Consider the following 22,066-nt stretch of genomic DNA (forward strand, 5'->3'; position numbering starts at 1 on the left):
AAGAAGGGTTCGGTGAATGAGCATATGAAACTGGTGGGGTTCGGTACCTCCAACAAGGTTAAGAACCACTGCTCTATGCTGAGGAGGAGGGGGGGGGGGTGCAACATCTCCTGCACATGCATGATTTCTAGCTGCACCCCTGCATGCATGCACACGGTGACAAACAAAGACGTTTTTTTTATTTTTTATAAATATTGTAAATGCAACAGCACCATCATTAGTGAGCATGGCCTCGCGCAGGGCTACCAATGCAGCCCCACGTGCACGAGCAGCGCCGGGAGCGCGCGCGGAGGCGGTCCGGGGCTGCCTCAGTTTTTCTGTAATCGCTTTTCTGCTGCTACCTCCAGTTAAATAGCTAGGACAACGGGAGCGAGCAGACGGCCGTGTGTGTGTGTGTGTGAGAGAGGGGGGATATACTTTTTCTTCTCGGTACCTTTTGGGATTTACGACGCGAGAATCGCAGCATCGACGTCCGACCCGCCAGGTAAGGTTCAAAAACAGGTAAAAACAAAAAACCGTGACCTCGTGAAAAAAGTAAGTGAAATGTCCCGTGGAAAGAAAGAGGAGAAGAAGGAGGAGGGAAAGAGGAGGTGGTGTTGCTGCTGCTGCTGCTGTTGCTGGTGGTGGTGGTGGTGGTGGGGGGGGTGGATGTGTGGGACGAGCCTCCCTTTGTGCCGAGGCAGGGTCACCGCTCTTCAACGCACAATGTGGACACTCCACAAACGGCGAGGTCGGCACATTTACGGCCGCCGCCTCTCGCCTCTCGCCGCCGCGTCTCCCCGCCGCTTGCCGGCCCTGCAGCCGTTGACCGTCCTCCATCAGCCCCCGGTCGTCTCCGGCAGAAACGCCTTCTTCTCTGCGTATTTTCATTGAGTTTTAAAAACACAAAAGCCTCTTGTGGTTTTTATTTTTTTTTTAATACTCCCCCTTTTTTTTTGTTTTAGCGGTTTAACGGTTAACGTACCCTACTTTCCGCCCGGCCGGCCTCTTTGTAACGTTAGCTAGCTACCCTACTTTCCGCCCGGCCGGCCTCTTTGTAACGTTAGCTAGCTCCCTAATAATAATAATATATGTTTATGATTGTAGGACTCGGCTCGGCTCGGCTTCACTCGACCTCTATTGTGTTTTCCCATCCACACAAACCCGGTTTAACCGAGCTGTAACAGCTTAACTTGGTTTTTTTTTGGAAGGAGGGGAGGAGGGGGGGGTCTTAAACCGGGGGTAGTTAGCCGTTGATGCCGCCCCTCCTCCCCGCCGCCCCCCGGGAAAGGCGAGTTGTCCTTCTTCACATAGCTCATATATCGGCTTAAATATCACACTCAAACCGCAACACATCCACTGTATGTGTGTGTGTGTGTTTTTTAAAGATAAAGAGTCTTTTTATTCATCTGTTGGGTCACATCATTGACCCAAAACCAGCAGATTATCCAAAGAGGAAGAAGAAAAGCCCTGACACAGGACCGTAATAAGGCCGGCAAAGCCTCTCGTATGAAGTCTTACAAACAATTACCCTGTTATATGTATGATCCCGCCAGCAGATCGTTACACGAGTGGCTCGCTGTGTTTTGAAAAATGTCTTGCGTTGTTCATCCATCAATCCGTTTTCTGTCGGCGCTTATCCCCGTCAGGGTCGCCTATCTCAGCTGACTTTAGGGTGAGAAAAGGTGGGTACCCCACCTAAACTCAGCTGAGATAGACGACCCTAACAGGGGTGGTACCCCACCTTTCCTCACCCTAAAGTCAGCTGATATAGGCGACCCTGACAGGGGTGGTACCCCACCTTTTCTCACCCTAAAGTCAGCTGAGATAGACGACCCTAACAGGGGTAGTACCCCACCTTTTCTAACCCTAAAGTCAGCTGAGATAGGCGACCCTAAAAAGGGTGGTACCCCATCTTTTCTAACCCTAAAGTCAGCTAAGATAGGCGACACTGATGGGGGTGGTACCCCACCTTTTACCCCACCTTTTCTCACCCTGAAGTCAGCTGAGATAGGCGACCCTGACAGGAGTGGTACCCCACCTTTTCTCACCCTAAAGTCAGCTGAGATAGGTGACCCTGACAAGGGTGGTACCCCATCTTTTCTAACCCTAAAGTCAGCTGAGCTAGGCGACCCTGACAGGGGTGGTGCCCCACCTTTTACCCCACCTTTTCTAACTCTAAAGTCAGCTGAGATAGACCAGCAACTTGTCCAGGGCCTATCTCAGCTGACTTTAGGGTAAGAAAAGGTGGGTTACCACCCCTGTCAGGGTCGCCTATCTCAGTTGACTTCTAGAAAAGACAACAAGCTGTCTACATTCATTACAGTTTGAGCATCTGTACACACACACAGGCTTGGTGGTACCCCACCTTTTCAGCTGACTTTAAGGTGAGAAAAGGTGGGGTACCCACCAGAGATTGTAGGTGACGCAAAGGAGATTGCTGGACAAGTTGCTGGTTCATCTCAGGGAACATGGAGGCAAAAAACCGTCACACCTAAGGGGAATTTAGAGTCACCAGTTAACCTGTTTTAAGTGCATGTCTTTGCAGACTTCGAGGCAGGAATCACTTTGAGAACCACAAACCCACAGAGTTGTACATTGGAAATCGATCCCATCTTTACTGAGGCTTCCCTCAAATCTGCCCATTGTGTCATCATGTCATCATCTTCCACCGGAGTGGAAACTTGCTCATGTTGCTCACTTTTTTTTTTCCCTTCATAGGGCCCACGATGTCCAGCGAAGTGCAGAGACCGGACGACAGCCCCAGCACCAGCGGGGGAAGCTCAGACATTGAACAAAGGGAATCGGTACCACCCGAACAGGAGCGAGAGCAAGCACAGCCCAAAAAGAAGGAGACCAAGATCTCGAGTAAAACCGCTGCTAAACTTTCAACTAGTGCCAAGAGGTACGGGGGAAAAAAAAAAGGGAGAGCAACACTTAAACACAGGGGTTGTTTGTTAAACTAAAGGCCTCCCCTCCCTCCTTTGTGCCCCGGGGTGTGTGTGTGTGAAGATATATAAAAAGATCACAGTCCCGCAGGCATTGTCATTTCAAACATCCACGCTATTCACTGACTAAACCCACAGAAAGGTGGTAACACGCCCGACTGTCGCTGCTGTAATTTTAAAAGAGATACTGCGACTCCAGCCTGTTTGTTTAAGTAGATTTGCCTCATGCTGCGCGGCGCTCTCGTCTCTCCTCCACCACCGACACTTACCTCCACCAGTCTTGGCACTTATTCCCTAAAAAAAGACAGGCGATGACAGAATTATGCAACCGCGTGAGCGAAAGGGTTGGCCGAGGCCGCCGAGTCTTTTTATAACGGCCGACTGATGTTATGATGGTCTCTCTCTCTTTTGTGTGTCTGTGCTTCACTTAAAAACCAGAGAGAGCCATCAGCACAACAAAGCGCTGCAACGCTCAGTGTCGTCTGGAGCTCTGCGTTTATGTTTTGCACTCGGTCACCCTTCAGTCTGAATCATCATTTCGCACGGTTATCTGAAATTCTCGCGTTCGTCCTCGTGCTGCAACAACAGACGCGTGACCGCAGTGAGAAGGATGAACACCTAAATCATTTCTATTATATTTAAGCTGCAGTGATGAGCTGGCCTTTCTTAATTTATACCCTCTATAAGGATGGGAAATAAAGGCAACCTCCGTTGACTGTGCCAAAAGACTGCAGCTCCTCAAACGTCCACTTGAGGCTGGCTCCAGAAGTGAGTCAGTCTCCATAAGTCCCCATGTTCAAATGTCCAACTTCACAGCAGAAATAAACATGTTCACAGCCTGGTACAAAAAACAGTTTTGGTCTCTGTAGCTGATTTCCCCGTTCATGACAACTGTACTGAGGGTGAATTTATATACAACTCACCTGTTCAGATTATATTAAGGCTTAAACTTGTGCATAATTAAGAGCATGCCCACTTTAACGGACAGGTGGGTAGCGTTACAGGTGGTTTGCTTGGGCGCCAGTTGGTCCACCGATGATCCACGTCTTTGCCGATTTTTTTTTTTTAGATTAGAGGGAGGCGGAAGAGACTTGAGGCTTGAAAGCAGCTCGTCAAAAACCTGTGGACGACGTCACGCATGTGCCGTCCATTCCTTATACTGTCAGCAGCGCCGTTTCCAATCTGCGTGCAGATCTTTTGGAATAAATGTTCTCAGCAGCTATGTCAGCGTTTGGGTACTATGTGCAACATTTACCTCATCGCGAGCTCCAAACACTTACCTCATGTGTCTGCGGGGTCGCCTTTCAGCTTTTTATCCTCTGGAGATTCGCCTCTCTCTTCAACGTTGATTCTTAACAATATAATCTTTTCTCTCTTCCAGGATTCAGAAAGAGCTCGCAGAAATAACACTAGACCCGCCTCCAAACTGCAGGTAAGAGGACGTCATCTCGTCAGAGATGATTCGCAAGCCTGTGTGTGCGTACAGATGGTCAAACTGTAATGAATGTAGACGGCTTGTTGTCTCTTAAGAAGCAAAGGCCGCGCTGCGATGCACTCGCCTTTGTTCCCATAATGCTCTTTGTGTTTTTGTTTTTTTTGTTTGAGATGGTAATCTCAGGTGAATTAGAGCCCGCTCTGTTGTTGTTGTTGTTGTTGCCGCATAGTTTACACCACAAAAACACACAGCCTTTAAGATCCGACTATCATGGTGAAAAAACGAACAGCGATGTTACTTTAACAACTGTCTCGGTTCTCGTGCGGTCCCCCTCCGCCTCCCCTCTCCCTCCTCTCTCCTCGCTCTGCTGGGGATTTACCACAGACAATGGTTATTGTGTGCTACTGCCGCGGCTCTCAGCCCTTTGAGGAAGAGATATGGTCGCGAGCGAGTGGCAGACCACATGTGCATCAGTCTCTCTTGACATGACAAAAGGCGTGCCTTTGGGGATGAGGAGCTGGCTTTTTTTATCGACTTAAATAACACCAAAGTGACACTGATTATGGCTCTGTTTATTACGGTAACGCTAATTACTCCCTGAATCAGCACTCGGCTGCAAATTGAGAAAAGAAAATGGAAGCCGGCCCTCCTCCTCCTCCTCCTTCTTCTTCTCCTTGCGAGATTGAGGACACTTGTGGGGAGACGCTGACAATTTTTGGATCGGTCCGATTTGTTCATGGACACCTGCTTTTAAAATGATTAAGGAAAATGGCTTTGTATGACTCATCTGGCGATTTGGAATCACTGCACCCTAGACGGACTTGTTTATTGCATGAATTAATCACCCCTGCTGGGTCTCATCAGAACCCCCGCCATCATTAACGATAAACATTGAGCTAACCTTTTCATTCCAGCTCACAGCCCAGTTTTGTTATTGTACCGGAGGCTAAAAGAGATGTTGTTTTCCTCGAGGACTCTAATCTATTTCAAACCCCCGCCGCCGCCGCCGCCGCCTCCCCCTCCTCGAAAAAAAAAAAAAAAAAAAAAAAAAAAAAAAAAAAAAAACTAGGTTGGCTCACATGAAGGATTTAGCTGGAGGACACGAGTAAGTCATTTGAAAGTAAAATAATCGCTAGCGGAAATTTCACAGTCACCGTCTTAGTGGGGAGCTAGTTGCCTGGGAAACAATTAAGCTTTCTTCAAGATAATCCTTTTCTGTGTGTGTGTGTGTGTGTGTGTGTGTGTGTGTGTGTGTGTGTGTGTGTGTTCCCCCCCCTTTTTTTTTAATACACTCAAAATGATACCAAAATCTAATAATGTGTTTTCTGTAATGCACCCAAATAGATTAGCCCCCCCCCCTCCCTTTCTAACAATGACGAGGCATCAAACGCCAAATTTCTCACGCAAAATGATTGTAGCACCATTTTACGTCCTCCTGCATGAATGAGCGGCGGTGGCGGCGGTGGTGGCGGTGGCCCCGGTGTCGTCATTTGTATGCCGCACACGCTCCCGGCGGCCAGGTCAGCCTGAAAGGTTATTCATTTCATTTCAACAAATGGAGTCACAGGCTGTCGGCCCCCCGTCAGGAGGCGGACAGACAGACAGACAGTTGCGTTAAAAAGATTCACATCGCCACGTTTCGACAAACACGACGCTGAGGCCCCGTTGATGTATGTCATCTCATCTGTTTTCACGGCTGAGGAGCCCCCCACCTCCATCACCACCACCTCAGACTCTCTCGTCACTTCGTCCTCATCGTCGTCGTGCAGTTTTCAAATCAGCCATCTCCTTCGCGTCACCTACAGTCTCTCCGGCGTCACCTTCAGAGATGTAGATGTGGATCATGCTGCTCTTTTTCCAGACACAATTTAACATTCAACGCCTTTTGGAAGTTTTAAGACTTAATTTTGTGAAACCTCTGTGGCAGGAGGTGCCCTTTTTGTTAAATCTAATAAAACACCCACGCTGTTTCTTCTCGCGTTCAGCCAAGGTTACCGAGTCAACCCTCGGCTGCGTTGAATATGACGATGCTCTCTAATATTTCCTGGCTTTCTGTGACTGTGAAGAATCTTTTAATATTAATGCTTAAGTTGTTGAATTTCCATACAGTGTGAACAAGTCGCACTTTTACCGCTGTGTCACCAAAAACAAGTATTTAAATCCGTCTGCGAGCTCCGTCTCACTCTCGGCATTGTGACAGCTCGCCTGTCACCTTGGCAGTCGTCATGCATCAAACGAACGGGAACGCGTCGAAGCCCGAGAGGATTTGACACGGCAATTATTCTCACTGTCATACACATCAAGTATATTGTAAAGGCAGCCTGTGATTTTTCACACCTATTGTCGCGGCGCCTGAAAGGAACCGTGTTTTCCTGCCTTTTTGCACGTTGCAACAAACGTTGCAGTAATCTTACCAGGAATCAAACTTTGATTAGATAAAGAGCGGAGGAACATGACAGGCTCATTGGCCGTGCAGATTCAGGCTCATGTTATCGTGATTTTAAAAAAGTGTGTCGCTGTGTAGATAGAAAATATGTTTCAGGTTACTTTAACCTGACAGTTAGAGTTATGACGGTGAACCAAAACTAATCCTACTTCACTGTCTGTGGAAGCTTTACCCTGAACGTGCAGATTATTTTCTCAAATAACTGTTGATAAAAATAGTAAGATAAGATCGACTTTATTGATCCCACACCGGAGAATTCACTTGTTACAGCGGCTCACAATGTACAAGGTGGGTAAGAAATAAGTAGGAGCGCCCTGGTGGCTCATCTGGTAGAGTGCACGCCCACGTAGGAAAGGCTGAGTCCTTCCTGTCCACAGCGACCCGGTTCTGACTCAAACCTTTGGTCCTTTGCTGTGTGTCGTTCCTCCTCTCTCTCTCACTGCTGTCAGTTCTTACAAGTTCAAAGCCGTCCAGCGAGTTCATTCAGCCACGTCTCTGTGATGCTACACTCTCCATACTCCTCCGTCAGATCCAGCTCTGCATCCTCGTCTCCTTCCTTTGACTTTTGCATGGAGCCTTGGCTTTTTTATTATTTTCCTAATAGGTTACCAATGTATCATGAAGTAGTCCCTCTAACAGAAAAAAGACAAATCGCTCCATCGTTCCGAGTCCATGTTTGCACACAACCCGACGGAGATTAGTGTCAAAATTATACAAAAAAAAGAAGAAGAGGTCCGAGCTATGACCCACCTGGCGCTGATGCTCAAAGTGACATCCTTAAAAAAGCTTCTCATGTCTCCAACAAACAGGCCAAAGATATTAAATTCACAATAATAACACACAAAGCACAGAAAAGCAGACAATCCTCTTGTTTCCCCCCTCTCCGGAAGCTGGAATCGATGAACGTCGTTAGATTAAATGACTTTAAACGATCATGAAAATAATTGCGGATGAATCACCGATTTTAGAGCTGGTTAAGAATATTATGTCTGTCCACAGAGCACAGGAACAATGTGGTAATCTTAAACTGAAAGGATCATTCAGCTTTATCTTCACATTCCCGCCTGAATCACATTCCAGCTCTCCCACATCTCATATGCTCCTTTCTGCTCCTCAGTTTATATTTCCCCTACCTATAACGTCTGTGCACGGATTGTTTTAGCTGAATTTGTCGTTGTGTCTCTTACTGTCCCCTTCCTTGTAACATTAATCTACCGGCTGTCAACATTCGAAGCCGAAATCCAAACAGAGACATTTGGTCTCATTAAAGTAACAGCGACTTGATGATGTACCTTGCAAGTTCTGGACCGCTCTGCTGTTTGATGTGTTTATCTTCAAATCACAGATGGCCAACCAGACACTTTTCTCCACAGCTACAGTTTGACTGATGGCAGAACAATGTTCAGCTGACTAAAATATAATAGTAAATGTCAGATTTTCGTGTCGACCCATCCCGATTCAAAGATTCATTTTCCCCCCCAAAAGCTGCCATTGTACGCTGACGTTCAGCAATCACAGCAGAATAATCCATCGCAGAAGAGGCAGAGACTCCCTCGATCCCTCATCCCGAAGCAGCTCAAATAGATTTCATGCAATGCAGCCACAACCCGCGGTGCATTTTGAGTAACAGGCTCACCCCCCTCCCCACCACGCCTCTTCTGTCAGGAACTTACTAAAGTGGAAGTAGATGGAGTCGATACAGCAGAAGTTGATCACAGAATAACTCCTGTAGCGCTTTGAATTTTTACAAAAACTGTCACCGGCAGCGTTCGCTCCGCGAGGTGGTTGAAAAGGCTAACGCCAACTTCAGACGAGATCAGGCGCTCTCTCGCGCTCATTCACTGTCTGTGTCTCTCAACCAATGCGGCCTTTGTCAAAGAACCAGATATAAAAAGCAAATTAAACATCTTTGTGTCACTATTTTGCAGAGTCAGACACAGATTTAGAAGCTGGCTACGTGAAATAAACAAAGTTAGAACACAACAGGCGGAGCGTCCGTCCGAGTCCATGAATCCACCTGGATAGTCTCAGTTTCAGAGGAGGAGTTTGATTGGTTTGATCGTCTGATCGGTGACGTTTCCGAGTCCGTTTGACTTCGCTTCGTTCTTAAATGCACTTAGTTGCTACGTTAAAGCGGTGTTGTTCTTGTTCTTCTGCCGCGGCTGCTGTAGTTTCTCTTTCACACTTGGAACAGCTAATGTTGGATTACATACTCTTTGATTTCTCTCATATTCGTTCTTGTATTTTTGGTTAGATTTCGGTATCGCTCTTCCTTCAGCTCCTTGCACACGAAATCTCAAGCCTGACAGGCCAATTTACGGCTGTCGTGGACAGTTGCTGTTTGGACGAGGGGTTTGTAAAAACTGTCAAGTCTTACGCTGTGCTGTTGGCGTGTTTGTCTCTTGATTACAACATCAGCCGACCGCCTCGAATGTCATCCTTCCTTTGGTGCAGCTGTGATATATGGACTTTGGCCGGACTTTGGAACAAACAGCCTCCTTTTTGGTGTCTGAATTTTCCTGGTGTGATGTAATGCCCCCATGATGCCCAAAACAGAGCTGTCACTCCCCTATGACATCATGCAAGCTGTAGGGAAAGAGTCACCGAACACACACACACACATGCTCGCTGGCTTAAAGCCGCGTTGACATGAATATGTATCTCCATCACCGTCGAGTCTCTCCAAGAAACGAGGCTCTCCTCATCGAAGGTTCTGACCTCCGGTTCTCGTCTCGCTGATGGGGATCATCTTCACGTCTGTGAAAGCTGCATATTAGTTTTGTGCCATGCCCCTGGGGGATTATGTGCGAGTGGCACACCCAGCATCATTTTTCACAGCATTACCATTAAGCACAGCAGGGGGAGGGTTATCAATATTCATGAGGGGGGTGGAGGGATGTGGACCGGAGGCAAAAGGAGGAGGAGGAGGGGGGTCGAGCTGCAGGAATACCTCCCGGGTGTTGGAGTTGATCACTTGCATTGTGCATTGGCAACTTCAATGAATTATCTAGGATCTCTGCGGTGTAAAGCCCGTTTTAAAGCGAGCACAACAAGCGATAACTGCTACATTTGACCTTGGCTGAATCAGCTCTAATCGATGTCTTGTTCCATAATCTCCGCCTTTTTATAAATATTGATGAATTATAGGCAACCCATCTGCGTCTAAAGCCGGCATCTCCCTGACCTTTTCAGTGAAGGTCTTCTTCATTGACTGCAAAATCTAAAAACCGTCACGAAGGCGACGCCGCGATTCAAAATCGTTTTGTTTACCGAGCAGAATAAATAAAAAGGCGGGAGCATTAAAGAAAAAAACCTATGCATACGTACGCGGCAGGGTCAGAGACTAACGAGGAGGTTTGGATGGAAATTGACGTTTTTTTTAAAGGGTGATGAAATGTCGGTGAAATGAAGAGAACGAGGAAGCAGATACGAATGCGAAACAAGTTCTTACAGAGTCAACCACAGTCACATTTCTTTCTGTTGAGTTGTGTATGGAAACAAAGAGGCTATGAGACTTTGAACCACCTAATTACCACAGTACACCACAGAATACCATTTACAAATAAAATCAGACTCAAAGTCATCTTTTGTTTATTGCTTTATTCTATAAAATGTCAGTAAATGGTGTAAATAACAATTTCCCAGACACGTCTGAGTGACACGTTAAAGTGTTTCTGTCTGACCAGCGGTCTGAAGAGGTTCAGTGTGCAATGATATAAAACAAAGCTTCAGGTTTTGTGCCACCTGGATCACATTTCTCCTGTTATACTTGATGCAATTGTGCGTTTTTAGTAATTTTCTGAATCCTAACAGCAAAACAGTAACGACTGTAATACTTCAAATGAGCTAACTGGAACTGTGTACTACTGGAAACTTCAAAGATGTACATGTTAAATGGTAAATGGACTGTACTTTTACTGTTAAATGCACTTGAACTAAGGCTGCCACGATTAGTCGATTAGTCACGATTATGTTGATGATTATTTACTCCGCGGAGGCTCTGGGTCGGCATGGAAAGACTCTGGGGCGAAGGTGGCTCGCGGCTCCGTCCGCGAGGTTTACAACGCCCGCCCACCCGCTTCTTTCCGGGACAGTGAATATACGCATGATCCGATTAGTCGACTAATCGGAAAAATAATCGGTGATTAGTCGACTATCAAAATAATCGTTTGTGGCAGCCCTAACTTGAACACATCAAAAGAATTAAAGGTAATAATAAGTTTATTTCTATTCCAACTTCTAGTTATCCTGTAAACATGCCTAAACATAGAATTGTGTTCATATTTTGAAAAGCAAACTCAAGACCGGTTCGGCTTTTACTTGAACTATTCGAGGTGCTTTTACACGACATATCTCTTTCACCCGTTCATTTACTGACAGCAGAGGCGAGGTGCCAGCTGCCCGTCACACACGAGCAAATCATTCACACAGCTTTCAGAAGCAATTTGGGGTTCAGTGAGAGTGAGAACAAGTTTTCAGCAGTGACTGAAGTTCACAAGACTCCATACAGCCGTCTGCTTCAAAGATTCGACTTCTGACAGCTTCCGTAAAGCTGAACGTTGAGTTCAACGATGGACGAAGATAAAGAGAGTACCACATCGTCTGAAGGGCCTTTAGTTTGCAGCAGTTGAAAAGACATTAAGTCTGAGCAGCTGTTTATTTGCTAACATTTATCTTTAGATGAATAAGTGTCCTCCAAAAATGACCAGAAGATGGAAAATATGCTGTCAGGGAAAAAAGGATAAATAAAGATATGTTTATAGAGAGCAGAAGGATGTTGCATGCAGATGGACTGGAGTTGCTGCTGATTTGTTACGGCCACCATTCTCCTTTATGAAACATCTGCTGAAAATCATTTTCTTCCTGAGCGAACAGATCCAACCTCATCATTTCCTCTCACATATACAAGGTTTGCGAGCGGAAAAAGAAATAAATTTGCCCCCTATAGAACGACGGCAACATACGCTCTCCCTCTGACACCGGCCTGAGTTTAATTTATCCTTAATGTTTTCCACTGCGGCACTTGTTTGACAGCAAACACGGCCTGCCTTGATTCATGTGTGCCATTGAATTCTCAATGTCCTCATTTGTGAGGTAGTTTTCTGGCAAACATTTGTCCAGAATGTTATTAATGGGTTCGCGAAGGGGAAGCCGAGCATGAAGCACGGCGTGTGGACATTTTGTGTTTTTCGCTGTTACGCCGACCGCTACCGCAGAAGCAGTTCTGTTTTGTTTTTGTTTTGTTTTTTTAGGTCCTCGAGAGTGACTGAACGGTAATCTGAGGCTGACACGAAAGCAAACAGGAGAATCTTTTGGCAAGAGAACAAATACAGCAAACAATCGCGCTGCGATCCCATTACCCCCGTGACTGGGATCTCAGAACCTAATAGATCCCCCCCCTCCTCCTCCTTCTCCTTGAAGCCACAAAACCAGAGCTCCTGCCAAGGAGATTTAAAGTGTCTTAATGACATATTTGCAGTCTGAAATGTTAACACTCTTAACAAGCTGTTGTAAATGGTGAAATGAATAATTACCAGTGAATAACATCCCAGAGGAATGCCCCCTTTTTTTTTTCTCCTCGACGATTTGTTTAACTCGCAGCTTTTTAAAACCCCTCTCTACCTGCAAACCTCGGGGATAATACGGCGTCGAGGGAATAAGACCAACCCCCGAGTAGCGGGCTCCACGGCAGATCTGGCAGCTTGGCTTGTCCTGATCACTGACCTTTTGGTAATAAGTCCGTTCCACTCGGCCACATGGCTGCCCAGAAAAAGAGAGCGAGGAGGGAGCAGGGAGGCAGAAGAGATCGTCTCTAATTACAAGCGAATAGACGTTTGGTGCAGAGCTGTGAAATTAAAGAATATTAACATCGTACTCTCCACTAATTTAGTACATAAATTTGCAGGAGGCTGCAGTTTTGTGTCTCGGAGGCAAATCTGTTTTTGAGGCAGTTTCCTCTCCCGAAGCTGCGTTCCCCGTGAATCCCTCGGCCTGCGCGCCGATTTGCATGTCAGCATAAACTCTAACTTGTTTTATTCAAGCAAAGCAAATGTTTATAATTACCCCTCAACAGCACACACACACACACACACACACACAGAAAAACTACTTGTCATGTAAATTATGATTAATATCTCCGACATTGTGCTCTCCAAATGGTTTTATTTTCTGCCACATTGCACAACTTTTTACTTTGAGCGTCCTCGCTTTTATCATTTTTTTTTTTTTCTTTTAACCATTTGTTGTGTCATCGCTCACCCTGGGTATACAGCTATGCTTTGTTGGCTAAGTGATATTTTTATGACTCATGATGTTGTGCAGTTTTTCCTTTTTACGCAAAGCCCGTGTATTATGGTAATGATATATATATACTCTGCATTATTCATTTCGTAGCCAGAGGCAAACACACACACACAGGCACTCTGCAATGCATCAGATGCTGCTCACATGTAGCGGCTCCGAGGTAAACAACAAAAAAAAAAACAGCATACCGCACCAAAAATCTCAAAAAAAGCAAAATTTTGCTTTTACTTCAGCCTTTCTATTTACAGCTTCCTTCCATAGCGTGACTTTGAAACCCCCGTCGAGGACAAACTTCCTGAGTGAAAGGCCAGTTCTTCAAACCTCTCTCTCTCTCTCTCTTTCGTATACTTCCTCAGTCCGATAGTGACTGCTGTTTGGATTGATTCAGCTCGGCGTACGGGGTAACCCTCCTGTGGGAACAAAACTGTGTTATTCCCTTCAACTTGGAAAGCATGCAGCCACCACCACTTACTCAACCAACCCCCCCTCCCTCCCCATAGCTGGATAAACCGTCCGGTCAGTAATTGCAGTATTCATTGTGTAGATGAACAATAAAAGGCTTGATTAAAAAAAACAAACCATGTCATTTGAGACAATAAAGACAAGAGAACAGAGGAAGGAGGTGTCACCTCGGCCGTTGAGCTGCACAGTAATTGGTCTTGGGGCTCTTTCACGGTCGGAGGGGGGGAAAGAAGATTGCTTCATTAAAGTTCCTCTTCTGATAACCGCAGCAGCCACGCTGATAGAAAAGAAGATCTTAACTGAACGACGGTGCCATTAGGCAGAGGAGGAGGAAAAGAAGCCCGTCGGGGAATGAACTGGAATGGCGAATAATGCAGATAATGGCTTTATTTGTGCATGCCGGTTATTCACAAGCTCCAAAACATACTGATTCACATTCAATTACCGGGGTTTACTTTCCTGTTTTATTCATCAGCCCCTTGGCGCAGGTCTTTGGCTCAGACAGATATTTACCTGCTGCCGTAAACAGCTCGCTGTGTGACGGGCTGTTTGCAGGGACACGCTGGTCCTGTGCTCCCCGTCTTTGTGTTTGCATGACGAAGTTATGCTACCTATTTGATCTTTTTTTTTATATATATGTAACCTGAGCGTCAAACACTTCACTCACTCCTCACCACCCTCTTTAGACTTGAAAGGAGGCTGTAAAAAAGTGTGGAGTTTCTCCTTTCACAGTGAACACCGGCTTGGATTCATGTCGTTACAGCGGTCCGGTTTTTACTTTACCAGTGTAAAAATCATAGAAACCTTTCATCCGTCCATCCAGAGTCCCCAAAATATGACTAAAGATGCTTTATTGAGCCCACACCGGGAAAAATCTGCTTGTTACAGCAGCTCACGACATACAAGGCACATATGAAAATGCTCTAAACATGGTGTGTCAACTCCTTCTGGCCTTTGGTCCACGGAAGTTACTTCATTCAGCCACGTCTCTGTGTGCAAATCAATCATCTCCATTGTACAAGTTTGCGTACAAAACTGATGGAGATCGGCGTCGTAAAACCACTGAAAAAAAGCACTAAAATACTAAAAACACAGACGTGTTCACAGCTACTGTAGCTGGTAATCAATAACTATATACTCCCTTTCAACCAAGTCCATCTGTTGCAACAGTCTGTAGTGAAATCTGTCATAGGAACTGAACTCATTCAAACATTTCTGTGTTTGTGAAATCAATATCAAAAGGTGGAAACACATTTCTTTTACAAGGTTGTGAAAGGTTCTTTCCGTTCATCTGTCAGATTTCAGAGGAAAGCGGTCGGAGGACGTCATTTTTACAGTACGGTCTTTACTCTGTGGTTTCCTTATAAGGCCATAAATTTCACAGATTACCCAACACCGCCAGAACTTCTCACATGCCTGCAAGTTACATGGGTTAGTTTTATATAACCGGACAGCGAAAATCCTCTGCAGTGTTCTTGAATCGCGGACAAAGAAGCTGACTGTGACTGAAACTGACTGTTTCCAGTAACCAGCGAGGAAAGACTAGTCATTTTAAGGCTTGGTGTAGTCTTTGGAGCAGTTTCTTTGACGGTGAACAGCGGGCTTTATTGTTTATCTGACAGTTTTTATACTCTGTTGCTACCACACGGTTATTTTAGGTACACAAGACTGTTTGTTCCTGTGGTTTCCCTGCAACTGTGGCTTTCTTTCATGGTGGTTTTCTCGTAGGTTTGTCTTTGATGTGAGACGTTTATTCTGGTCTGGTCTGTCATTGCAGTCTGCTCTGGGGGTGTCAGCTAAATCTGTCAGATCTGTTTGGATGTCTTAAGATACGGTTTCCTTTGTTTCCCCTCACCTTTATGAATTCACCTGTGAGTAGCACAGGCCTATCTCATGACTACACCAACTTAACCTGAGCCCTGATGTCTGTGGGAATTGGCAATGGGTGACGAGGTAGGTTAGCGGAGATTAACCACCTCTCATGCAGAAGATAAAGGTTATCTTTTGGCATTAGCAAGCAAACTATGTGCCGGTGTCCCCCCCCCTGTCTATGAATAAGGCAACGCGGGATGATTAAATTGGCAGAAAGACACCCCTGGTCTCACATAGTCCACAGTATCATGGAGAGGAAAGGTCATTCAATATATATGGAAATTATTACCGCTGTCCGTGATTATAGGGCATGGCTCGGATCGTTTTCAGGAACCGAGAATGAAAGGTAGAAATGACGAAGTAGGTCTGCGGTGAAGTGTTCCTTTTATATTGGAAGAAACTGCTTCTTAAGCCTCCTACTCGTGCAAACTGTCTGTGTGCGAGTCCTCCCCGCTTTCAAAGCGTCCAATCTTTCTCGGCGTCTTTTGTTGAGGTGAAGCACCGAACAAGGTCAGCGCCAGATGCAATTACTCGCTCCCTCGCAGGTACCACAAACACTACTTTATGACTGAATCATGCTGACGACGCGAGCCGGCGATGACACTGACTGAAAGATCTGACGTTGTCGTCTCTATTAAAAATAAGAACACACACACACACACAACAAAAAGGGAAGCGAGAGAGGGGGAATAAGGACAAACCTCAAAGAAAGAGAGCGGTGCGAATCTGTGGTTCAACTCTATTTTCGGCGCTCTGTTGCGGAGGAAGCAGCCCATCTGTCAGAGCGGGTTTTTTTTTTTTTTTTTCATGAGCGTAATCTCGGACGACAGGGCAGTGGCGAGATTCTCACGGACACCCCGCGCCCTAATGTATCCCAGACCCACGAAACAAATGACCCAAATACTCAGTGAATCAAGGCGTTTGGCTGACCGTGCACTGCAGATGTAGCTGTTACTTACACAGAGGTTGTTATTACTGCAGCCTACAACAAAGCCCATAAGCAGCAAGCAGCAAGCGTTAACGCCGGGTAACGTCATGTATTTATGCTGAGCAGATCCGCCGGCTCGGAGGGCAGATTGTTTTTCTGTGGAGAGAGAGAGAGAAAAAGAGACGGCAGAGTATTTATCTGACTCGCTCTGTGTTAACGTTACTGCTGGTTTGTTCCTCTTAATGCCTCCATTGACTTCACATTGATTCAATCTTTTTTGTTTTTTTTAAAGCACCAGTTGCAGCCATGCATGACGAGACAAAACCCAGAAATGAGTCTGTTAAAGTTGCACTTGGGAGGATTTTAAACTCCAACAACGCTTTGATTATCCAATAATCGCTGCGAATTTGGAGACGTCAAGCCAAGCACAACACTCTGCAATGGCTATTATCCGAGGTCAAGGAATCATCAGCCACTTAACTCCTAACGTTAATTAATCCTCGTGGATCGGCGTGACTCAACTTGAGCTTCTCTCTCTCGCACGTGAAGGCCACACCAGCTCCCCCCGCCCCAAAAAAAACGAATAGCCAAGTTGTGGAGAGATCCTAAAAAGAGCTGGCCCTCAACCAGCTGCAACAAAGCGCCGCAGGAACGCCCAACCCGGTGGGGGGAGGAGGTCGCCGAGCAACAGCCAGCGGTGGCATGCACATTCAGCTATTGACTTAGCCGTTATCCACAGCTCTTGTGCGGTTGTCAGATCCCCTACAGCAAATCTCGCTTGCCTGAGCGAGGACCTCTGCCATGCCTCCCCTCCTCCTCCTCCTCCTTCGCTCATCTCTATCTTTCCATCACGTCTAAGTCGTTATCAACCGCTACAAACTCATCAGCCTCAAAGAAAGTGAGCATCTGCTCCTAACCGGAGATGTTTGGAAATGAAATAGTCGGCTGTCTCTTTCACCGGGGTGTCAAGGAAGCTTCTGAATAGCTGTAATGGAACTGTTAACCCTGAGGTGTGTGTAGCATAGAAATGTAAGTGGAAGTTTCACAGAGGAGGAAGATTGCCAAGAGCAAGGAAAATAAGCCGTCTATGTGGTTTCTGTCAACTGCAGGAAGTGTAGAAAGTAATATCGAGAGAGTGGCCGCAACAAGTTAAATCAGCAAGCCGACGTCTGAAGAGATGTTTCTATCGATCAGTCAGGCTCATGCCGCCTAATTACAAATTACAAGCCGCACAGGACTTGTAATCAAAAAGTCCCACAGACTGTGTTTGCTCGAAATGAACCGGCTGTGTCGTCCGACCGCGTCTGAAGTGTTTACAGTTGTTCTGAAGAGCCGCACTCGAAGACGGGGTGTCAAAACACTTGTTCCAATCTGGATCTTTCCTCCAAGGCGTTCATATAATGTTGCACTCATTTGTAGGTACAAAAATATCTACCCCCCTTCTGCATCTGCACACCTGGTCGGATCGAAGCGCATGGCCTCAAGGCCGCCCTACCTCAGCCAGGCGTTCAACTTGAAGCAAAGGTCTGCTGCGTTGGTAGGGAGCGGGGTGCGTTGCTTTCGTGTAACCGGTGAGACATGAAATATAATCCAGGAAGTCCGGTTTGGATCCAAGAATCTGAAGGTTTAACAGATGCTGCACAGACAGAACGTTCCCCACCGGTGTCGACCTTTTTGTTCTTCTTGTTTGCCAGCGACCACCAAACTGGTCCCATTCAAACGGAACGAGCTGCGAACGCAAGCCTTAGATAATTGGTCAGCTAATTAACCGATGGGAGCTTGGGTGACTAACAAAGTTCCCTTTTATGCAGATTAGTCATTACACGATAAGGCGCCACGTCTCAAGAGACTCCTTTTTGAACGACAATAAATAACCGCAGAATCAATCAGTTAGTCAAAGCGAGTGTTTTTAATTTCTTCAGTCAAGGACGGCCCTTCGAGTGGGTCATTTTACTGAACAGAGTTTTGGCAACTCGACATCTCAAAACTCGTCCGATTCCAAAGTGAAGGAGCGATGATGGAAATATCAAACTCCTCCGCTCCAATTGAAGCTCTGTTAAACGACACATCAGAAGCGTGTAGGAGCAGCCGAATGTGGCCACCGGTTCGTACTGCGGTTCACCCTCACTTTATATTGTTTTGACAGGCTTCCAGCGCAAGTAACTGTTGGCTATCAGATGTCAACATCTGTGTCTGTGTGCTTATAAATCCCTGTATTTTGAAGTCATTTCCTGTTGTTGCTTCAGATATTTCTCCCCCTCTCTGTCTGACCAAAGTCTGTCTGGAGGAGAACCAAAAACCTTCGTCTTATTTGGTGCCATTTGGTCGTATATCATCTCGCGTGCGCCTGCCAAAACAAATGAAACCAATATTGTTAATACTCCACAAACAAACCTCCCTAACATGCTTAATGGGAACACTTTTATTCAACAGCTGCGTCTTCTGTGGTGAAAGTTATCAATTACAGCAGTGACAAAGAGACTTACAAAGACAAACGGCCACTCTGCATCTCCGTCTTAAGCACTAAAAATGTCCCCGACGTTCTCTTTTGCTTTTGTTATTTTATTTCCACACTCACAAAGATTTCCTTTGTGCCTGGAACAACAATGTCCAGATTGGAGGAGTCCCTACCGGGCCGTGTGTTTAGCAAGTAATTCCCCAGAGAAGAAGTCATCATAATTAGCTAATTAAAGAAGGCTTAAGAAGAGGGGCAGAGTGAAGAGTGGCAAAGTAGATTAGTGGAAATTTGCATGTGTTGAGACCGAAAGGAGGAAAGGAAATGTCTAATGTCTAATTTCTATTTATGGAGAATGATCTATTTTCAAGGGCACGCTCGGAGCCAGACGCTGCGTTTAACGCTTTGTGCCGTCTATTACACAGACCCATTCAGGAAATCTCTGTCTGAGATTATTGGTTTATGTCTAAATAAAAGTAATACAACCGCCTCCAGCGTGTCGCGGACGCGCGTTCTGGCCGAGCACATCTGCCGAGCAAAGCCAAAAGGAGGGGGGGGGGTTGGCGTTAAACGCCGTCCCTGGTAATTACACGAAATCGGAGGGATTGTTCATTGTCCCGGGCTTTGTTGATCTGGACATTGTCCGGGTCTCGTCCTGGCCGCGTGCCAGCTCAGGGTCTTACCACAAACAACAGTAGGGGGAGGAGAGGGGAGGGGGAGGCCTTAATATGGAAATAGCATTAATTACTGGGGCCTATACAACAGATGTGACCTTCAGCCTCCACTCGGCATAAATACTCATCTCATGAAGAAAAACAGGCTGGAATATGAAATCGTTTTGCACTCGTTAGCGTTTGAATATGTTTATTAAAAGACTTTGTTTCACTCTGGTTCACTGGCGTGTGTGTGTGTGTGTGTCGGCGTGATGTGTGTTTCCCAGTAGCAGGTAATCCAATCTCCCAATCAAAAAATTGAAAGATAATCTAAATCCTACTAAAATAGCCTTGAACTAAAAACCCTCAAAGCTCCACGGCTTCGACGTTCCCCTAAATCTCCATCATTAACTTGTCAGAAGCTACCATTTACCGCCTGGGCTGCTCGCTCGCTCTCTGTCTCTCCCCAAATCTCTGCTCTGTCAGCCCGTCGGCAGTTCGAAACACCAAGCTGTCGATTCCCGTGCCGCCGCGCTGATTAACATATTAACACGTCTTTTGTTTCAATTCTTTCTAGCGCTGGCCCCAAAGGAGACAACATCTACGAGTGGAGGTCGACCATCCTGGGACCCCCGGGCTCCGTGTACGAGGGAGGCGTCTTCTTTCTGGACATCGCCTTCACGCCAGACTACCCGTTCAAACCCCCCAAGGTCAGCAGCCGGTAGACATAACTGTTAAAATATGTGGATGCTATGAGTAACCTGACCAAGTATGAGCTTCCTGCACACGGCCTGGAAAGTCTGGAAATATCTGGGTCATTTAATGATGTGGAAAAGTTGATTGGCCGGGTGATGAGCACAGATCCGTCTGTAGCGATACAATCACACATTTTCTTCCATCTGAGACACGCAGTCATTTAATATTTTATGCGTTTTGTGACAGTTATATCTGGCCACGTGGACCGGCAGACACAAAGAAACCATCAGGTTTGATTCAGAGTCACATTCCTGAATCATTCCAGTATTTCTTTCAGCTCCTGAGAAGCAGATCTGGCTCTTAAGCTGCTAAATGTTCCACCAAGAGGCAACCTCCGTGTCTGTGAAGCGAAGCCAAAAAATCAGCTTGAGGCTGGTTCCAAAACCAGTCAGTCTCCATAAGTCCCCATGTTAAAATGTCTAACTTCACAGCAGAAATTAACACGTTTACAGCCTGGTGTCTCGATGGCAGAGCCGCAGATTTCGAGCTTCAAACCGGCTCTTCAGAAACCCACGCATACGCCGTCCATTCTTTATACCGTCAGTGGTTGCAGCCCTAGTATAACCCTTAAAAAAACGGACACGTTACTGAATTTTCAGTTCTGTGAGTCAGCTCTGTGTTGTGGATGAAACTGACTCCGATGAGAGCAGTGGGAGTTAACCAAAACAGGGAAGATGTGGGCCCGAAAACCAAAACTACAAAAAAAGAGAGAAGGCCTGATTTATTCTAGTTTTGAGGAGGGGTGGCTGAAATGAGAAAAGTGCACACATTTTTCCAGTGTGCGCAGACTGCCTGCTTTCCTATGAATGCTGCGCTTGTCAGAACAGACTCTCATTATCTTACATTATATGAGGTTTTTCTAGTTAGCCCTGTGACGGACAGGCAGCCTGTCGAGGGTTCACGCAGCCTCACGCCCTGCGACTGCCGCACAAGACTCCAGTTACAGTTTTAATATCGGGTGATGGTTGAGCTGCAACTAATATATTATAACTGATATTCAGTTAAAAACAACGAGAGGACATACTTCACGAAGGATACTGTAATATGAAAATAGTGTGGCTTTTAAAACAATGAATTTTATGTATTTCGAGTCAATGATCAGGTTAATAGTCACTGACGGTGTAAAGAATGGACAGTGTATGTCAGAGCTCCTGTCCTTCTTCTGAATCCATAAAGCTGCAAAGACGTGGATCATCGGTGGACCTGAGATGGGCTGAAAGAAGCCTGGTTGCTCAAATGAACCACCTGTGACAGCACTCACCTGTCAATCAAAGCATCCACAGTGTTAATCCTGCATAACTTTAAGCCTTAATATAATGTGAACAGGTGAGTTGTATATAAATTCACCCATAGTACAGTTGTCATGAACGGGGAAATTAGCTACAGAGACCAAAACAGTTTTTTGTACCAGGCTGTAAACATGTTTATTTCTGCTGTGTAATATGGGAACTTATGGAGACTGACTCATTTATGGAGCCAGCCTCAAGTGGACGACAAGAGGAACTGCAGCTTTTGGCATAGGCTTCACTTCACAGCCACGGAGGTTGCACTTGATTATAGTATAAACACTGTTCATCCTCCACATTTATAACCTCAAACAGTGTCTAGTGTACTGTCGCTGAGGGAAGAGAAGAAACCAGAAAATATTCACGTTTGAGAAGCTGAACTCAGAAAATTTGGACCTTTTTTTTAAAAAAAGAAAATTATTGTGTATGAAAATAGTTAGTAATTAATTTATTAGTTGACAGTCGATTTAAACGTTGCAGGGATCGAGGTGTGCTGAGGGGGGTTTGTTTACAGATTTACACACCTGTTCACAAATCATGCAA

General features: G+C 45.9%; 1 protein-coding gene across 2 annotated transcripts in view; it reads left to right on the forward strand.

Moving 5' to 3' along the window:
* Positions 1-279: 279 nt before the first annotated feature.
* LOC104933087 (ubiquitin-conjugating enzyme E2 E2) overlaps positions 280-22,066 on the forward strand; it is a 34,780-nt gene continuing 12,993 nt past the window's right edge. Inside the window, exons 1-4 of one of the 2 annotated variants that reach the window (XM_027287088.1) lie at positions 280-501; positions 2,701-2,884; positions 4,309-4,359; positions 20,059-20,191. In XM_027287088.1, coding sequence (XP_027142889.1) covers positions 2,709-2,884; positions 4,309-4,359; positions 20,059-20,191 — 360 coding nt within the window. In that variant the 5' untranslated portion in view covers positions 280-501; positions 2,701-2,708. The remainder of the gene's footprint in view (positions 502-2,700; positions 2,885-4,308; positions 4,360-20,058; positions 20,192-22,066) is intronic. The other variant, XM_027287087.1, reaches the window with a different exon arrangement.

The sequence above is a fragment of the Larimichthys crocea genome, chromosome XIII (assembly GCF_000972845.2).
Source record: "Larimichthys crocea isolate SSNF chromosome XIII, L_crocea_2.0, whole genome shotgun sequence".
In the NCBI taxonomy this organism is placed as follows: Eukaryota; Metazoa; Chordata; class Actinopteri; family Sciaenidae; genus Larimichthys; species Larimichthys crocea.